Source organism: Anopheles marshallii, chromosome 3 (assembly GCF_943734725.1).
Source record: "Anopheles marshallii chromosome 3, idAnoMarsDA_429_01, whole genome shotgun sequence".
Lineage (NCBI taxonomy): Eukaryota > Metazoa > Arthropoda > Insecta > Diptera > Culicidae > Anopheles > Anopheles marshallii.
In genome coordinates this window covers 71980163-71996258 of record NC_071327.1, presented here as the reverse complement: position 1 = coordinate 71996258, position 16096 = coordinate 71980163, and the positions used below count along the sequence as shown (strand labels likewise).

The following is a 16096-nucleotide window of genomic DNA, read 5'->3' as shown; positions in this document are numbered from 1 at the left end:
TTTTGAAACTAATCAACAATCGAATAGTCGTCAACGGATAGCAAAGACCGTGTGCCTTGTGCTTGTATTTAGTAAGATTTAAAATTTTTATATGATTTAATAATCAATATTCAAGAATTGGTCAAAAATGTCCAGGAATATGGCCGCGGCATTCTTTATAAATCAAAAAGATTGACTACAATATCTTTACACTGGATTAAATATAAGAACTCAGTTTACTCCTCCACAACTACAATCCGAGTCCGAGTACTATGGAATCTTTTGTATGTTTAATATACCGCTTGGAGGACACACCAATTTGATCATTTTATTTAAATTAATTATGTTATATTTGTATTCCCATTTCCATTTGCTTTCATGATTGCCCGCTTTTTGTCCATAAATATCGCAGTGACACTTTTATGACACACACCCAGCGTCATTTGCGTCATAATAATGCTACGAGACACATGCATCGATGAGATAAAGAAATATCACCCTGATTCTCATGCATGTTATGTCATCTCTTCATCGATACCTTAACAAATCTATTAAAAGGATTAAAGATAACGGCTTGGACGGGGAAAAAAACCCTAAAATAGGTGTCAGACAAATCGCACCCATTTATTTGATGCTTTACGGGATAACGAAAATCAATTTACTACGAATCGATTCGAAATCATAAATATGTGTCTACACCCGTCCCGAAATTTATTAGTGTGAGCGATAAAGGGACCGGTGCGTTGAATACGTTCCGTTGTTGTTCCACGTCCCAGCGGTCGTTATCAAAATTTATAAGAAAACTTTCGGGATTGGGAACAATGGCGAACGGCAGTAGCCCAAATTCTGAGTAAACAACAAAAAAAAAACACTCACACACACACACATACAGATTGGAAAACGAAACCAATGAGCCATCCGTGTGGGATGTGCGATGTTAAGCGGTGGGGTTACCATTGTTCCAGTGGTGTTTGTTTTTTTTTTGTCCAAACATAAAGTAGCACAACAATTTAAGCCTCACCGTACAGCAAACGATCAATTATAAATCTGCAAACTCATTAAAAATTATTCACACCGGCATTGGCGAGATTAGGCGGCCCGATGCCGTATGCTTGGCAGATAACGTGCAAAAAGTTACCTTTCGGTCGAGGAATTAGGGTGAAAACTTTCACCCCGTATATCGTTGAAGTTTCTAATCACACTATCGATTTTCTTTGCGGGCGTATCTTGCAATCTAAAGTGCCGCAGTACCAACTTACCCCACTCTCGAGCTAATTCTCGCACCGCAAGAAAACATTCGGCCGCAAAAAAACGGATGCAAGGAGAGGCAAAGGGTAGATTGCCGTGTTACGAATGGATTTATCGTTACGAGCTAGCAGCACACTGGCACCCCGCAACCAAGCCGGAGGATCGTTCGAATTCATGATCATTTGCACCACCTGGAACGTGACTTGCTGCCTTCTGGTTTTTGTGCTTAAACAAATGATCCAATCCCTCGTTAACTTTTACGACTTGACCCATCCAGGGCGGCAGTGTGGCCTCAACAGCTATGTTTGACGATTAGCGTGCGCTTGGTTGCCGAGTGGGTGGAAATGGAGATGAAAATTTAATAAGTTGTACTTGTTGCAGCCAATGATTACCAGGCGCCCGCCCAGCATGGGACTATTCTTATGCTCAACGGTGTGAATAGCTTGATGTGTTATTTTTGAGGGGTTAGGGCAACATTTAACCGTACGATGGACTGCAAGCACTGGGGATGGGGTTTAATGTTTTAAAGGTGCCAGCCATAATGTGCCGCATTGGAATCTTTCGGCACAAAAGAATTTCTAAGTTGATCCGCCTTAAAATACGTACCTGTTAATACATCAAAGCGCACAGAGCACGTAGGAACGTGCTGTTCAATGTACACAGCGCTAATGGGATTTCAATTGAAGCCGTTTCCACTTGGCGAACGCGTTAAACACCAGAGCAAAAACATTATCTTCCACAGCAATCTCTTCAACTTTCATCTAAATCGTTTCAACTCTAGCGTTGCTTTCAGCGACGTTCTTCACTCATCCGGTACGACGTTCTTCACTCATCCGGTACGACGATAAGCCTGCTTATCTTTAAAAAGCTTCCCATAACGCATTAACTCGGCGACGGGTGTAAAAAAAGGTAAAAGTAGGCAACGAAAAGACAGAAACCGTGCGACATGATTTCGCTCTTCCGCATTCAGTAATGCAATTGCAAATCCGGACCGAGACGTCGTTCATAAATGAAGGAACAAACGCTCTGGGTCGTTTCATGCCAAAGAAACCCTTGTGAGTGTGGTGAAGATTTAACACTACTTCGTGCGCATTGTAAGCAGCTTTAATACGCCATATAACACATTCATTGGTAGTGGATTCAAGTAACGTTTGCATGAAAACGGGATTAATTTTAGCATATGAGTTGCTTGAGCCAGCTACAAATGACTCCAGCAAACGGACAAAATTTGACAGCTCTGTTTGCTACTTTGTGTGTTCCAACTGCGTTGGAAGATTTGAAGTGTCCCCGGAGAGAAGATGCTTTACAATGTGAGATACTTCGTGCTCATTGTATATAGTCGGTCTGACATCTACAACATCTTTTTCCTCTTGGAGATAAGCCAGAGCGTTGAACAGAACTTTGTCCAGACATAGCCGATCGAGTCTCGAACAAAGTCCTACTTCCAGATTTCCATAACAGATATGGCCTTCAAATGCAGCGCAATGTAAGTGAGAAAATCGACTGCTAAATAACCTTGTCACACTCCCGGACACATACTGATTAAGAAACTGGACAAGATAGAAGGATACTCACGTACAAGAACGTACGTGAGTATCAGTAGAGTCCGACTTTTTGGTCTAGACGGGCGTCGAGAATGACTTGGCATTGGATGGATGACATGAGAACTGAGTTCTTTACGTCCTCCACCGAATTGAACCGAATTGAGAGTTACGAAGAATTGGAATATGATCACAAAATGTCTTCCTGCAAGTTGCCACCTCCATCAAGACATATCATGCAAAGGATTTTTTAGCCGAAGAATCACTGGAGGATGATATGACATTGTTAAAGATCAATGTTTTATTGAAGACTGCCAGACATTCCGTAATTGCGCTAAGAGGCGACAAACTGAACTTTTTGAGACAAACCTTTTATTGAGGATTTCGAGGATCTTTCGAAGATTTCAAAATCAAGAAGGATCTTGAGGATCTTTAAGGTGCTTAGAAAACAGTTATTCTCCATGTCCACGTAAGAGCTGAACTAAAAGCTGATATGTCCTTTTACATTAAACTTTTCTTAAATTTTGGTCAGCTGGCGAAGTTGTCTAGCAGGATGCCGACATCTATTTTTTTAGAAGACTTCCCAAACATAGAGCTCAATGCAAAATGTGTTTCTTACGATAACAGTCGGTAACAGAGCAAAATTTTTCAATTAAACCTCTCGTGTAATATTGTTGAACTCTTGTTTTTAAATAACAGAAATCTCTGAACTGTTGAACTTTACATTTTAAACAGAATCCCCCTTAAGTTAGGCTAACCAAGGGTTGGAGGTGGGTTTCGCCTGTCCGTCTCGCCGGCTCGAACTAGAACCGTTGAATGCGTATGTGTAAATTAAATTCGACCTAATAGAATTGTGTCACTGGCACCAACTTCAATCAGCTTTACCACTCCCAGCCAGGAACTCACTCCAGCAACGGGCTGTAGTGTAGCCGAACCAGTGTATGCGGGCGAACAAATTAAATGGTTAATTTCATTGGACGGCAGTTGTCTTGCACCGTTTTATGGCATCTCATCGGTGCTCGCGCCGAAACAGAGAGGGGGGAGGGAGAGATTGGTGCACGCACGCCCTGTGCTTCATTGCCAAGCCATTTCCAAGCCCGAATAGCAGTGTAATGAAATTTGCGTGCGTGCTTCCGGCCCTGCACGACACGTATCTGCCCCAGTCGTCCCCGGGGGCGGGAAGGTGGCGTTGTAAATGATGCTGGGCCGGGCATTGTTGTTCGCATTATTTGTGTCCTGCTGTGGTGTTCGGGTTTGGCGCTATCGAGCGATGCCTTCCTAAGCATTAATGAACACTATAACAGTTGATCATTAAATATCACATATCTTGTTCGAGGTGCGGTGTAAATGCGGGTCCCACACATTGTCTCGCGGGTATACTCAACCGGGACGTCTCGCTTGATGAGAGACTCACACATCCATGATAGGTCTAGCTTTACGCAGCATGACGCAGAACACACATTACCGGGGGGCGGAGGAGGATTCCGAGGGATTCCTGAATATCCCGCGAGGTGCATTAGCGTGGCCAGAAATCACGATGCTCTGCAATGCTAGTCTCATGGTGGGTTTGACCGAACGTATCGAAATCGGAAAGATGACTGCAGGGTATAAGTTCCAATCAAAGTAAGACCTTTGGGCGCCACCGCACGCAAGCTCCCGTCTGCGGTCGCCGTCTCCTGGCAGCGGAGGAAAATCATTAGCATATAATTATAGTTATTCGAACTTTTACGTGCAAGTACAACCTGAGCAAACAAACGATCACCCAGCGTACATGATACTGGTCGTTTGGTACCAATGCCCTGCTGCGGTTTATCCCTTCCGGTGCAAACGGCCCTCATTATGCTACGGGTATTGATTTTCACGTTCGTTAACGGTTCGCTTCCGTTACGTGGCTGTTGTTCTTTTCTATTATTTTTTGGCGCTTGATTGCAGCACGATGTGATGTCGAAGTTAGCTTCATTAGCCGAAATCACAGCCCGGTGGCTGGCCGTAACGAGATGAGCTATTTCGCTTTGGCTGCAGTTGCGCTTCGAACGCGATGTTATCGATACCACCGTGCGCCCGTCCCGATTTTCCCGAGCTAATCAAGCGCGGACGGTGGCAACTTCGGTATCACCGGGTAACCGAAAGCCGGTTAATCGAAACTAGAAAAGTCAGCAAAATTCAAACCGTGTAGTTGCGGGCACACAGCGGACCACTGCCCTGAAGCGCATCCAAACCATGACCGGATCGGATAGGAAAGAACGGCGAGTTCGTGGCCAGATTACTTAACGCCAAGTCTGGAAGTCTCCAAAACCGGCGACCCTCCCGACGCTCCGATAACTTACGGCTCAACGACCAATGCACACGGGTGGGACGGAAATCCGTCGAAAATTTACTAGCCTTCCGGACATCCGCTTTCCGCAGTCAGCACCGAACCAAAACACAACACAATGGATGATTTATTGATAGTTAAGTTACTTTACCATCCCACCTCGTGTCAGGGTCGTTGCTTCCTTTTCACCTTGTGGCCCCATTTTTTTTTTTTTGTTGTTGCGGGGCGTTTGTTCCCTTTTAAAGGTTATAATAGTGGCCGTTTGTTCCGCGCGGCTCGCTGGTTGATGTCTTTTATAATGCTTCCTGGCACTTTATTACAATGCACACACATACAACCCGTACCAATGGTGGCGTGGCGAATAGCGAACCGTAGAAGAATGCTGGGTTGTGTGTTGGAAGAACGTTTCCACTTCGCTGCAGATATGCTGGGGTTCGATTGACCACAGTCAGTCAAAAGGGCAACGAAAAACCCATCCATGCATGCAGTAGATTAGCGAACGGCGTCCAACTAGCGGTTGGATAAATTCGGGAGCACTTGGACGGTTTAGTGTATGGGTGTGTTTTCGCTGCTGCTTGCGGAAGCATGTACTGTGACGCTGTATGGGTGCTGGGTTTTATGGATTGCCTTTCAGCGGTGAAATGAAAGTGACCGTAGAACATATTTGTTTGATTAATAACGATATCTAATTACACATTGAGCTAACAATAAAATCTTTTATATACTCTTCCTTTTTTCTATATTTCTTGTTTGTAATAGTCTGCCTTACATAAAATCGTTCTTGGTTTTGGAATACCATTTGATAAGATATCAAACAAAATGTGTTCAATTTTCAAGTACATCCAAGTTATCGGACAGCTCGATAAGGATTGTTATCGGGCGGCCCGATAAGGATTGTTATCGGGCTGCCCGATAAGGATTGTTTTCGGGCTGCCCGATAAGGACGTTATCGGGCAGTCCGATAAGGACGTTATCGGGCAGTCCGATAAGGACGTTATCGGGCAGTCCGATAAGGACGTTATCGGGCAGCCCGTTAAGGACGTTATCGGGATGCCCGATAACAGCCCGTTAAGGACGTTATCGGGCAGCCCGTTAAGGACGTTATCGGGCAGCCCGTTAAGGACGTTATCGGGCTGCCCGATAAAAGCCCGTTAAGGACGTTATCGGGCAGCCCGTTGAGGACGTTATCGGGCAGCCCGTTAAGGACGTTATCGGGCAGCCCTACATAAAATGCCCACCATAAATTCAGTCAGTTACACGCGACTTACTCCATCTTCAATTTAACAAAACAAAACATTGCTATCCATGTTCTATTGCATACATCGGTTTTCCCATCAGGGCAGGAAAAACCCCCCTCGAAAGTACCGAGGAAAGATTGTTGCGTTGATTACGCAGATTGCTCAACGCTCAGCTACATCATGCAAAATTACACTCCTGTGGGCTCTTTGGCTCAAAACCAAACTTCCTCCCCTCCCTTACTGACGATAAGTTTTGATGAGCTTGAAGGTGGAATTCTCGTTGCAAATGATACGGCTGGATGACTTTATTGCTTCGATTTACCGGCGAGGCAGTGGAGCGTCGTTTGGCGAACAGAAGCGGCCAAAAGGGGGGCGGTACACCATAGCGATGGTGGCTCTCGTGTGGGTTTACTGTTCAAACTTCAAACACACAAAAAGATCCTACAGTATGCTCGCATCACCTGCAACCGACACACCATTCATAAGCAATCGGACGCATTTGCTGCCGCTGTCTTTCCTGGAAGAAATATTCAGCTATGGAACGCAACTGATTAAACTTTCGATATTATGCGCTGCATGCAAAATGTAGCAGCAAACTAGCATAAAATAAGGTGGCATTCTTTGGCAAAACCTCACAAACCACAACCCTCTCTCTCTCACACTCTTTCTGTTTGCTGTATCAACACATAACGAATACGTGCATCGATTTTTGGTTTTTGTTGCTCAGCACTCCACTGGTGTGAACTAGCATCTGCGAACAGTCGAGCAGGTTATTGGCGGTGTCAAATGCCCCCAGCATTCGATTGAAGGGTATAGATTGTTGCATACGTGTTCGGTTTGAAAAGGTCGCCGAGCGCCCGGGAATCCCTTTTCAAAGTCATTATACGATGCTTTTGTCAGCAGTTTCGTATAGCTTCATTGGTTGGCAGAAGCACCACCGAGAAACAAGGAAACGGAAGGGGGAGAAGAAAAAAAAAACCAGAAGAGAATGAATTTTCCAAATAGTGTCCCATTTAACATTGCACAGAATGCTAACTACATGCGATTCTGCGAAGGAGATCTCGCAATTTAATCATTCAACGACGTGATGCAAAACATATCTCGCAAATTTCCATCAAACATCAGCCGTCTGGTGTTCTTTTGCTGTGCTTCCATTTTCCAGCACTCACAAATTTCCAACTGCGTACCTTCTTCTCGAGGGTTGTGTCCTTCTGGGAGGGGTTGTTTTTTTTTTCTTTTGGTCCCAGAAGCTTCTTTACAAAGATGCACTTCACAAAAACGCCCTTGCAATGGATAGTGGTTTCAACAGCGCTACTGGCAGCGCAAAGGAACCTAATGAACCCTGACGCGAACGGCAACCACCGAATGGGATGGAAACCGTAAATAGACATTCGTTTTGATCTTCTGGAACGTTTCCACAATGATACACAAAAAAAAACAAAAAAAGAAAAGGCAAGAAAACCTCCAATGCAAACGAAAAATTACCAACCCCCAAGCCAAACCACGCGGGGTTCAAGCTTCAAACTGCTTCCAATGCAGTTCGTGCTGCTGCGGATTATTTGATTCTGGACAGCATTTTAAATAACCACGCGCTTTATTACGTGATCCCAGGCGTTCTTTACCCATTTCGCTGACCGTTGACCATCGGTTCGGTTCGGTTGCCATTTATTAAAAGAGTTTACAGTACACATAAGTTTACTCAAAGCTCATAACAAGCGCATTACGAGGTTGCGCTGCCAAAGCAAACAGGTGACTCGTACCCGCGCTGTGATGTTGGTGATCTTGATTTTTTTTTCTCTCTACCCTACTCATCGTCTCGTTTCATCGCAAAACCCTCCCTCGGGTCGCACAAATTTCGGCATCGTCCGTTCGAAACCAATTTGTCTGCATGTTATTTAATCCTGGCGTGTTGGGTGTCTGCGGTCGCAAAAACCGGGAACGTTGCCAACTTGCCGTAAGTGGTGCAGCAGGGAATGAAATAATTTTACCTCAGACGTAACGTTTGCTGATGCTGCTACTGCTGCTGCTGCTAACTATCGATCGTACTCGGAGCTCTCAAAAATGCTGAAACCAAAGCATTTTGGAAGGAAACGAAGAACGTCCTCTCCTATACGGGAGTCCTGCCCAAATAGTACTGCCGTTTTTCTCCGATAACGAACATTGGCGTGTTGACTCCCTTCTCCCTTCTCCACACTGCCAACCTCGCTCCCACCCTTACACCACATTCCCGAACTCCTACCCCAACATCCCCCCATGAGTTTCCCCGACCGGCAAGCTTTTTCTACGCTGTGTGTGTGTGTTTTTAAGCCGTTAGCTTTGCGGCTTCGTCTTAGCACCATCCCTAGGTATGGGAAAGGCATCTTCGACTCAAAAGCGAAAAGTGATTGTAACTCGGTAGATTATGGACGGAGAAACACAAGTATCAATTGTATAATAAAAGGCGAAAATAATCCTCTTATCTTTCCCACAGCGGATCCAGCAGGCAGTGCAACCGAGGGAGAAACCCCCGGGACGAGTGTACTGGACGTGTGTGCGTGAAGTGTGTGCAGTGCCGTGAAAGGGAGCTACACTTCGGTACCACAGAAAAATGGGACAAAAAAGTGTGTCGCCCGAAAATATGAAATTAAAATGATAGTACACCGCCCCCACCAACACTAACATCACACACATACACACCCGGCGCCACAGCTGGCAAACCACTGGGCCACATTGATTGTCAGGAATTGTTCCAGTTCCCGGGGCACAAATGTGAACAGTGGCTACGTGTGGAGGCGCTGTGGATCCATACATGCGGATGCCGATGTGTGAAGTTGAGAAAGAGTTTTTGTGTTTTGCCGACAAGAAAGTGGACACCAAAAAAAAAAAAAAGCTTGGGATAAAAGGGTGGCACAAACACCACACGCCGCAAGTGTTGCTCTGCGCCCGGTCGCACGCTAGTGCTGACTGGCTGGAAAATTGGCGTTAACGTAACGAAACAGTGGAAGCGGAACAGTTCCGACGCAGGACAGAAATCCCAAAGCACATAATCATGTTTTTTAATCTTCACACGTCCTTGCCACCGTTACAAGGATATTAACGGGGAAAACCGCTTCGTCGTGCGGTATTGATGCCGAACGAAACCGAGTCAGATGCACGAGTCTCATCCACGACCCCGACGGTCGCTATCTTCGAGCACCGTGATGCCGATATGGGAACGGGCAAATTGATGAGGATTGGGATTTGCACATCGGCAGTGAAGCGATAGGCAGCGGCATGTGTGTACTACACTTTACAGCACAAACGTACAAACAAACCGACGCAGTAATAGCACAAACTTCCACGGACCTCACGTGAATCCCGAACGGCTTAGCTCTGAGGAAGGGTTCCGGATAAAAAAAACAACAACCCCCTACAGGACACACAGTCTCCGTTCGCTCTGTTGCTGCCCACCAGCTGGGCGGTGTGACACGCAACGTCATAAAAATTCTAAATTATGATAAACGCTGTTTATCCATTGAGGATATCGACCAACTTGAATTGCCTGTTTAGGACGTGGATTATTGTGCTATACTTTTTGCAGGGCTGTCCTCAGCTTAATACGGGTAAGTACACCCTGTTCCGTTCCCTACGCTCCAAAACACACAATTGCGAATTCATATGCGGGAGACATAGAATTTTATTGTTACGGCGAGGCACTTGAAAATATGTTTTCGAAGTTCCCATTGTTAAAGCTTCGCGTGTGAGGACATCATTTATCTCTTAATGACTACCCGCTGTCGGTAGAAGATGCTGTTATGTTTTAATTCATACGTTACAAAATGTTAAATCGGTTCCTTTTGCGTGGGAAATTTCAAGTTGTATAAAGTAATGTTATGATTTTATGTATTTTTTTTCGATCCGAGATAATCTCATTCCTTTTCATATCATTCTAATGATATTCGTTTAACGAAATGTCTGTTCAAGCAGCCCACACGTACAGTGGTGGTTTGTGAAATAAGGCTACTGTGTAGTTCATATTATTTTAAATATGAATAAATTAAATATGACATTTTTTGCATGTTTGTTATAACTTTTCGGACAAGGATAGAAAGTCGACCTGCTGACCAACCTGTTCCACCATACGTACGCGAGTGCGCCTACTTTATTTTTCTATTTCCATCCGTACAACCCTATCTGTCATGATGCGTTTATGTTGAACGCTTCAGTGCTGCCCAAGGTGTATATTTTTATAACAATGTTCAGTAGACTACGGTCTTCAAGTCCCCATTTTGTTGAAAAAAAATATTTTTTTTCTGAACTTTGAGCTTTCTGAAGCCATTAAAGCAACAAGAGGTCCATTGCGCTCTATTTTTATTAATTAAATCTACACGTTTACTCAAATCAATCATTAACTCTGCCTTACTTCTATGGCCACCACTGTATACCCTACAAGAGCAAAAGGTATCGAAAGGAAAGATAGCTGGCGCTCCTCAGCTCAACGATACGCTTCACGTGAATTGATCGACTAGACTAATCTCGCCGACGGATGTATTGATTTAGATTTGATTAATTTTCCCATCATACTTCTTATAAAAGCGCCAGAGGGTTAAGGATTATACGTGCAAATACATAAGGTATTGTTTTTGTTGTTTCGATTTTAGACCCTTTCGAAGGTCTCGATCGGAAGCTATCGATCCTGGGCCGGTCCTGAGTCAGCATGTATGGCTTGATAGAGAGCACGAGTGATGTATTTCACACCAACCGGGCACACATTTTATCCTCCCTGGGGGGGTTTTTATTATATTCGATTTTGAATCCGAAAAAAAATGACAGGAAAGGTCCAATATGTTTCATAGTTCTCGGTACACCATTGCATCATCGCAAGAACAGCACCCAGCAAACGTTCGTGTGTGATTTTTAATTCAGCACAATAAAATGGTTGCTCACGGACACAGACACACCAGTGCCGTGATGTCGCCATATCAAGATGCAATCCATCAGCAAAGACATGAATTTTCGGAATGTTGTGAAAACATTAACACGGAATGGTTTGAAGTTTTCAGATGAATAATACACGCGTAAAACGGTCGGAACAGCCGGCAATCATACGGCCGGTACAGCAGCGCGAAACCATTTGCTTAGCCAGGCCGTCCCCACTATAGTTGCCGAGCGGATGAACGGCCGTCTGCCGTCTGCCGCTTTTATGTGTTTAGTGACGCCAGCGAGTGTTTGCGTCGTATTTGCTTTCCGGGTGCCACCGATGCCCATTTATTTCCATCTAATAGAGCTTTTCCGGCTCCGGCCAGCGGCAAAGCGTACTGAACGTCCAAATCCTTCACCCACTGGCCTGGTGGTTCTAGGGAATGAGACCCCCTTCTTCTACCCGTACCCTGCTGGTTTAGGACAATATAGGGAATTTTATTTTGTCCCACTCCACTCTCCGCATCCCAACTTCAACCATTCACACGCACAGTTCACAATAAATAACATTGATGTTCGGCCTCGGGGCGCTCGGATGGTCGAACGTCCACGTCCGCAGTCGCAACCTTCACGGCCCAAGAACACTTCTAAGAATCCAGCTCCATAAATGCTAAGAGCGTTTCATAGTTTCACCAGTGCCAGTGCCTTATCTCATGCCAAGCAGTTTAGCAGTGCCGTGTATGCGAAGAGTGAACAGATCGCCAGTTAATGTTGTTGTGCTTACCCCAGTCGCATCGGCCGGTACGGTTACGGCGGCGATAGAGGCGGGCTGGCCCGGTAGTCAGTTATTTCTATGACAAATGACTGGTGTGCTTGGTTGTATGTGTGTGAGTGTGTTGGTGGGCAAAAGGATTTAGTACGAGGAAAGCTAACTATAAGTGCCAGAAATAATCCATGGGACATAGTATATCCCGTACTTGCACGGCGAACGATATATGTTTGTACAACATAGATATTGATGATGTTTTGATGCTTTATGGTTTGAGATAAGCGCTGTTTAATTGATATTAATTAAAACAAAGTGCCCATGAGCATTAGAAAAATGATGCGAATGGCCATTGCGAAATTATTAATTAGTGAACCATAGCTGTACAAACCTTTTTTATGTTTGAGATACGAGACTGTGAGACATATAATCATTTAAAGTTCGTTGTAAAACACAAGCATTTTTAACGAGTCTTTATGTAGTGTAGTTACAGTTATGTTTTTGGCAGTTAGACGTTTAACGTTAATTAATTAAACAACCAGCACTAATTAAACCATCACTAACTAAATTAATTATTCGGCGTGGAGTATGTTAACTTATGAAGTTTTCGGTTTTACAGGACTTTAGATATATCAAATAGATTCGGAGCTTAGAATACAATCTGCCTACTTATTAGCAAAGACCTAAAAGGGCGAAGGATTCCAGATCTTTTTCGGCACAGTCTAATTACATTCGAACCGGATTCACACAAAGGTCCGAGTACACCGGATCAAAGCGTAAACCCTGTATGTGTATTACTAACAGGTTGGGAATTACAGACTAAATTTTCTTTGCAACAGGATCTCTTAAGTGGGAAGTTTGAATGTTTTAAATACATTCTAGTTCAACTTGAAAAACATCCTGAAATTTGAAACATTCTGTCATTTGAACTCGCAAACCCTGTAATGAAAGCAGAGAGATACACGATATATATCGCTTGAAGCACGTCGTATAGAGCACACATTGTTGTGGTTTATTTACCTTGTTAAAACATTATTTATTTAATCATATATTATCTCTCTATCACTTCAACTTTTACTTTTGTTCTCAATTTAAAAAAAGTGTGTCATGCACCGTCCGTAATTTTTAAATTAATTTATGTTATCTAAGAACTACCAGCAGTGTAGCTGTACTCTTTCCCTATAAATTCGACGGGGATTGTACCAAGTTTAAAGCACAACCCATGGTCCCATAAGTGCCGCTAGCACTGAAACTGCGGGAAGCAGTTAATCAAATGCCGAAGATTTTCAATTTAAATGCAAAACGATTTAATTAATGTTTCGCCGCCCTTACCAGTGTGTATCGCAGAGCAATGGCGAATGGTAAACACACAAACGGCACAGTGGGAGCGAGCACGACGAGTGCAAAACTATTTAGAAACAGCTTCATTTTACGTTCTCCATTTATGTGCAATGAACAGTGCTTGATTCCTCAAATTAAACTGCCACTTTATTGAGCACAAGATTGTACGAATTTGACCGACTTTGGAAAAATCTACGCTTAATTACTGGCAATGTAAGGGAACCCGGTCTAGCGATACGTTCGCACCGTGACGTAACATTGGCCATTGCATCGCAAACAGAACGCCACTAGTGGCAGCCAGAACGGGGGGGGGCAAAAATCAGCCAACATTTTATTACATCTATATCGAGTGCCGCGCACAAAAAACGATGGGACTGAAAAGTTTATTACGCTCGTTTACGGTTGCTCGAAGCTTGATAGTCAATTTCTGCTACCCTTAACGGGCACAAAAAGCTGAACAATCCGAAAGGTCTAAAACAAAAGCACACACTCTTCAAATGGGACGGATAGAACCGAAAAACCGGAAAAATAAACTCAAAATCGAAAGCACTTTGAGCGAAAGTCAACCAAAAGGCAAGCAAGTGAAAATGTGCCAAGCGACCCACGGGGTTGGGTTTATCTTTTCTTGGCCAGCATGTTTTTTTATGTTATGGAATCGAAGGGACATTTGCATTTAACGATGGGAGGATATTGAAATTCTCCCCTTTTCCCTTAGTCTAGTACACTCCCACCCCCCTCACTCCCTTGTTTTTGTTTTACTAAGGCCAACCCAATTTTACTACCCCCCAAAAACTACGCCAAACTTCGTGCCATTCTGTGTGCCCGGGGCGGTGTTTTGTCCGTGCGTAGTTCGAAACAAAACAAAAAGCGGCATCAATCGTGATTTACTATCTGCCTATAGAACTTAATTGCTGGCGTTGACGGGATTGACTGGCACAGCGCTTAATGATGCAGTAAAACGACAGACGGAAAAGCCGGAGATAGATGGAGCATCAGGATTTGCACTAAAAACGAGCAAAAATCACAGTACAGCAGTTGTAAACATCACGTCCCTGTGCAGCGTAGAGGGGCGCAGTAAATGGATCGTAATGGAATGAAATAATTTTCCTCCTGCACCGCGAGTTTCCGATCGTATTATTATGATCGAGAGCAGTTTTGAAGGAGTCGCGCTGAATTTAGAGTAGCTTAATTTTAGCAACATTAGCCATGCATGCGCGTGTCTTTCTCGGGCGTCGTATATGGGCGTCCCTCATAAATAATCAATCGTTTGGGTTTCGGAGCTTAAGCAGAATACTAAATTGACGAAGGTTTTTCGAGCTGTTTCGCTAGTTCATGCCGGTTTTTCGGGGCGGGTTTTTGCACCGGTGATAGGGATCGGGCCGGCCGGGATCCAATTTCATGCATTCCTAAACCAGACAATTCAGCAAATTTGCAAAATATCCTTTTCACGCCATCGAATGGTACTGTGTTTGGATGGATGTTTCACATTCATCCGCACACGGGGTTGTGAGAAATGCCAGCTGCAGGATTCGGGCGTGTGTTGATCGTTGTGGAGTGTTTTAAAAGAAGACATACTCGTTAATGAAGGCAAAAGGCTATTCAAGCCATACATTATGTACACCCCATAATTACGTCATTGATCCGGATCACTGTTCTGTGAAATAGCTCACATCGGGGAGGAGATCAAAACAAAACCGAATTTTTCACGGTGATTAGTTAGCGGACAAGCGCTTAAAGACATCACCGTTGCAGCTAGCTCACACATCGCGTGTTTTTACAGAGTATTATTGTAGTTTTATGGGTTTTTACTGAGAAAAAAAGTATTTTACTAGTCAACACAACCTAGTGATCTATTGACTAGGAAGCCATTCGTGCGATAAAATTCCCTTGAATAAATCCTTTCAGTTGTCTAAATTCCTATGCCTACAGATTGGAACCACAGTATCGCAAATATTTATCGATCACATCGGCCTATCATAATTTTCGTTGTCGCATTACAGGGTTTATTGGTTCCAATTTCTCTTGTAACATCATCAAACGAATTTACTTCCACTTGATAAAATACTTAATATGAAATGTGCATGGGAAAAATAATAAAATACCTTCTTTCGAATGAATCAATTAAATATTTTCTATTATTATAGCAGCACGACGAATGTTCAATACCTCTATTTTCTCGTTGAAGGATAGCTGTAACACACGTCGACGGTCCAGCTGAAACTCCCCAGTGAGACAGCGCGCTGTTAATTTACCCATTCGAGCAGTTTTCTTCGTCAGGCTGTCTCATTCGCTCGTGTGTCATGGAGGTAGTGTGGTGGCGTCCCAGGTTACATAAAATAAAACAGTGTTTTTGAGCTATTCATTAATTTTAAATGGTTTTAAAACGTTTAACAACATTTACTCTCCACGTGGTGCATGCTGATTTTCCCTCGATTTACCGTTTTTGAACATGTTTGAAACTGCTCGAAAGAGTAAATTCTTCACCTTTTCGGCACAACAACCTCAGGAGGCCTACCATTTCTGGCTTTCTTTGACTTATTTTACGCGTAGCTGGATAGTCAGTCCTGCGTCCAGGGGATTGATCCGGATAGGATTTTGGTCCGGGTCGTTCGACCACCGTCGCTACCATCATGCCACCGAGCTGTCCCCGAGGGTAAAAACCCTTTGATTTAAGATTGATGATTTAAGGGTAATTTAACGGAACTTGTCTCACTTAATCGTTTATTTCTAATCCTTCCCATTATCCGGTTCGTCTATACTTGTTACTTAATTTCTTATCCATAATCCAAAT

The 16096-nt window shown here is 43.8% G+C and overlaps 1 protein-coding gene across 1 annotated transcript in view; it reads left to right on the top strand.

The window, feature by feature from the left end:
• The first annotated feature begins 9792 nt into the window (after positions 1-9792).
• The window catches only part of LOC128711896 (uncharacterized), a 38773-nt gene continuing 32469 nt past the window's right edge, over positions 9793-16096 (top strand). Inside the window, exon 1 of the mRNA XM_053806785.1 lies at positions 9793-9901. Within this exon, the coding sequence (XP_053662760.1) occupies positions 9793-9901 (109 nt within the window). The remainder of the gene's footprint in view (positions 9902-16096) is intronic.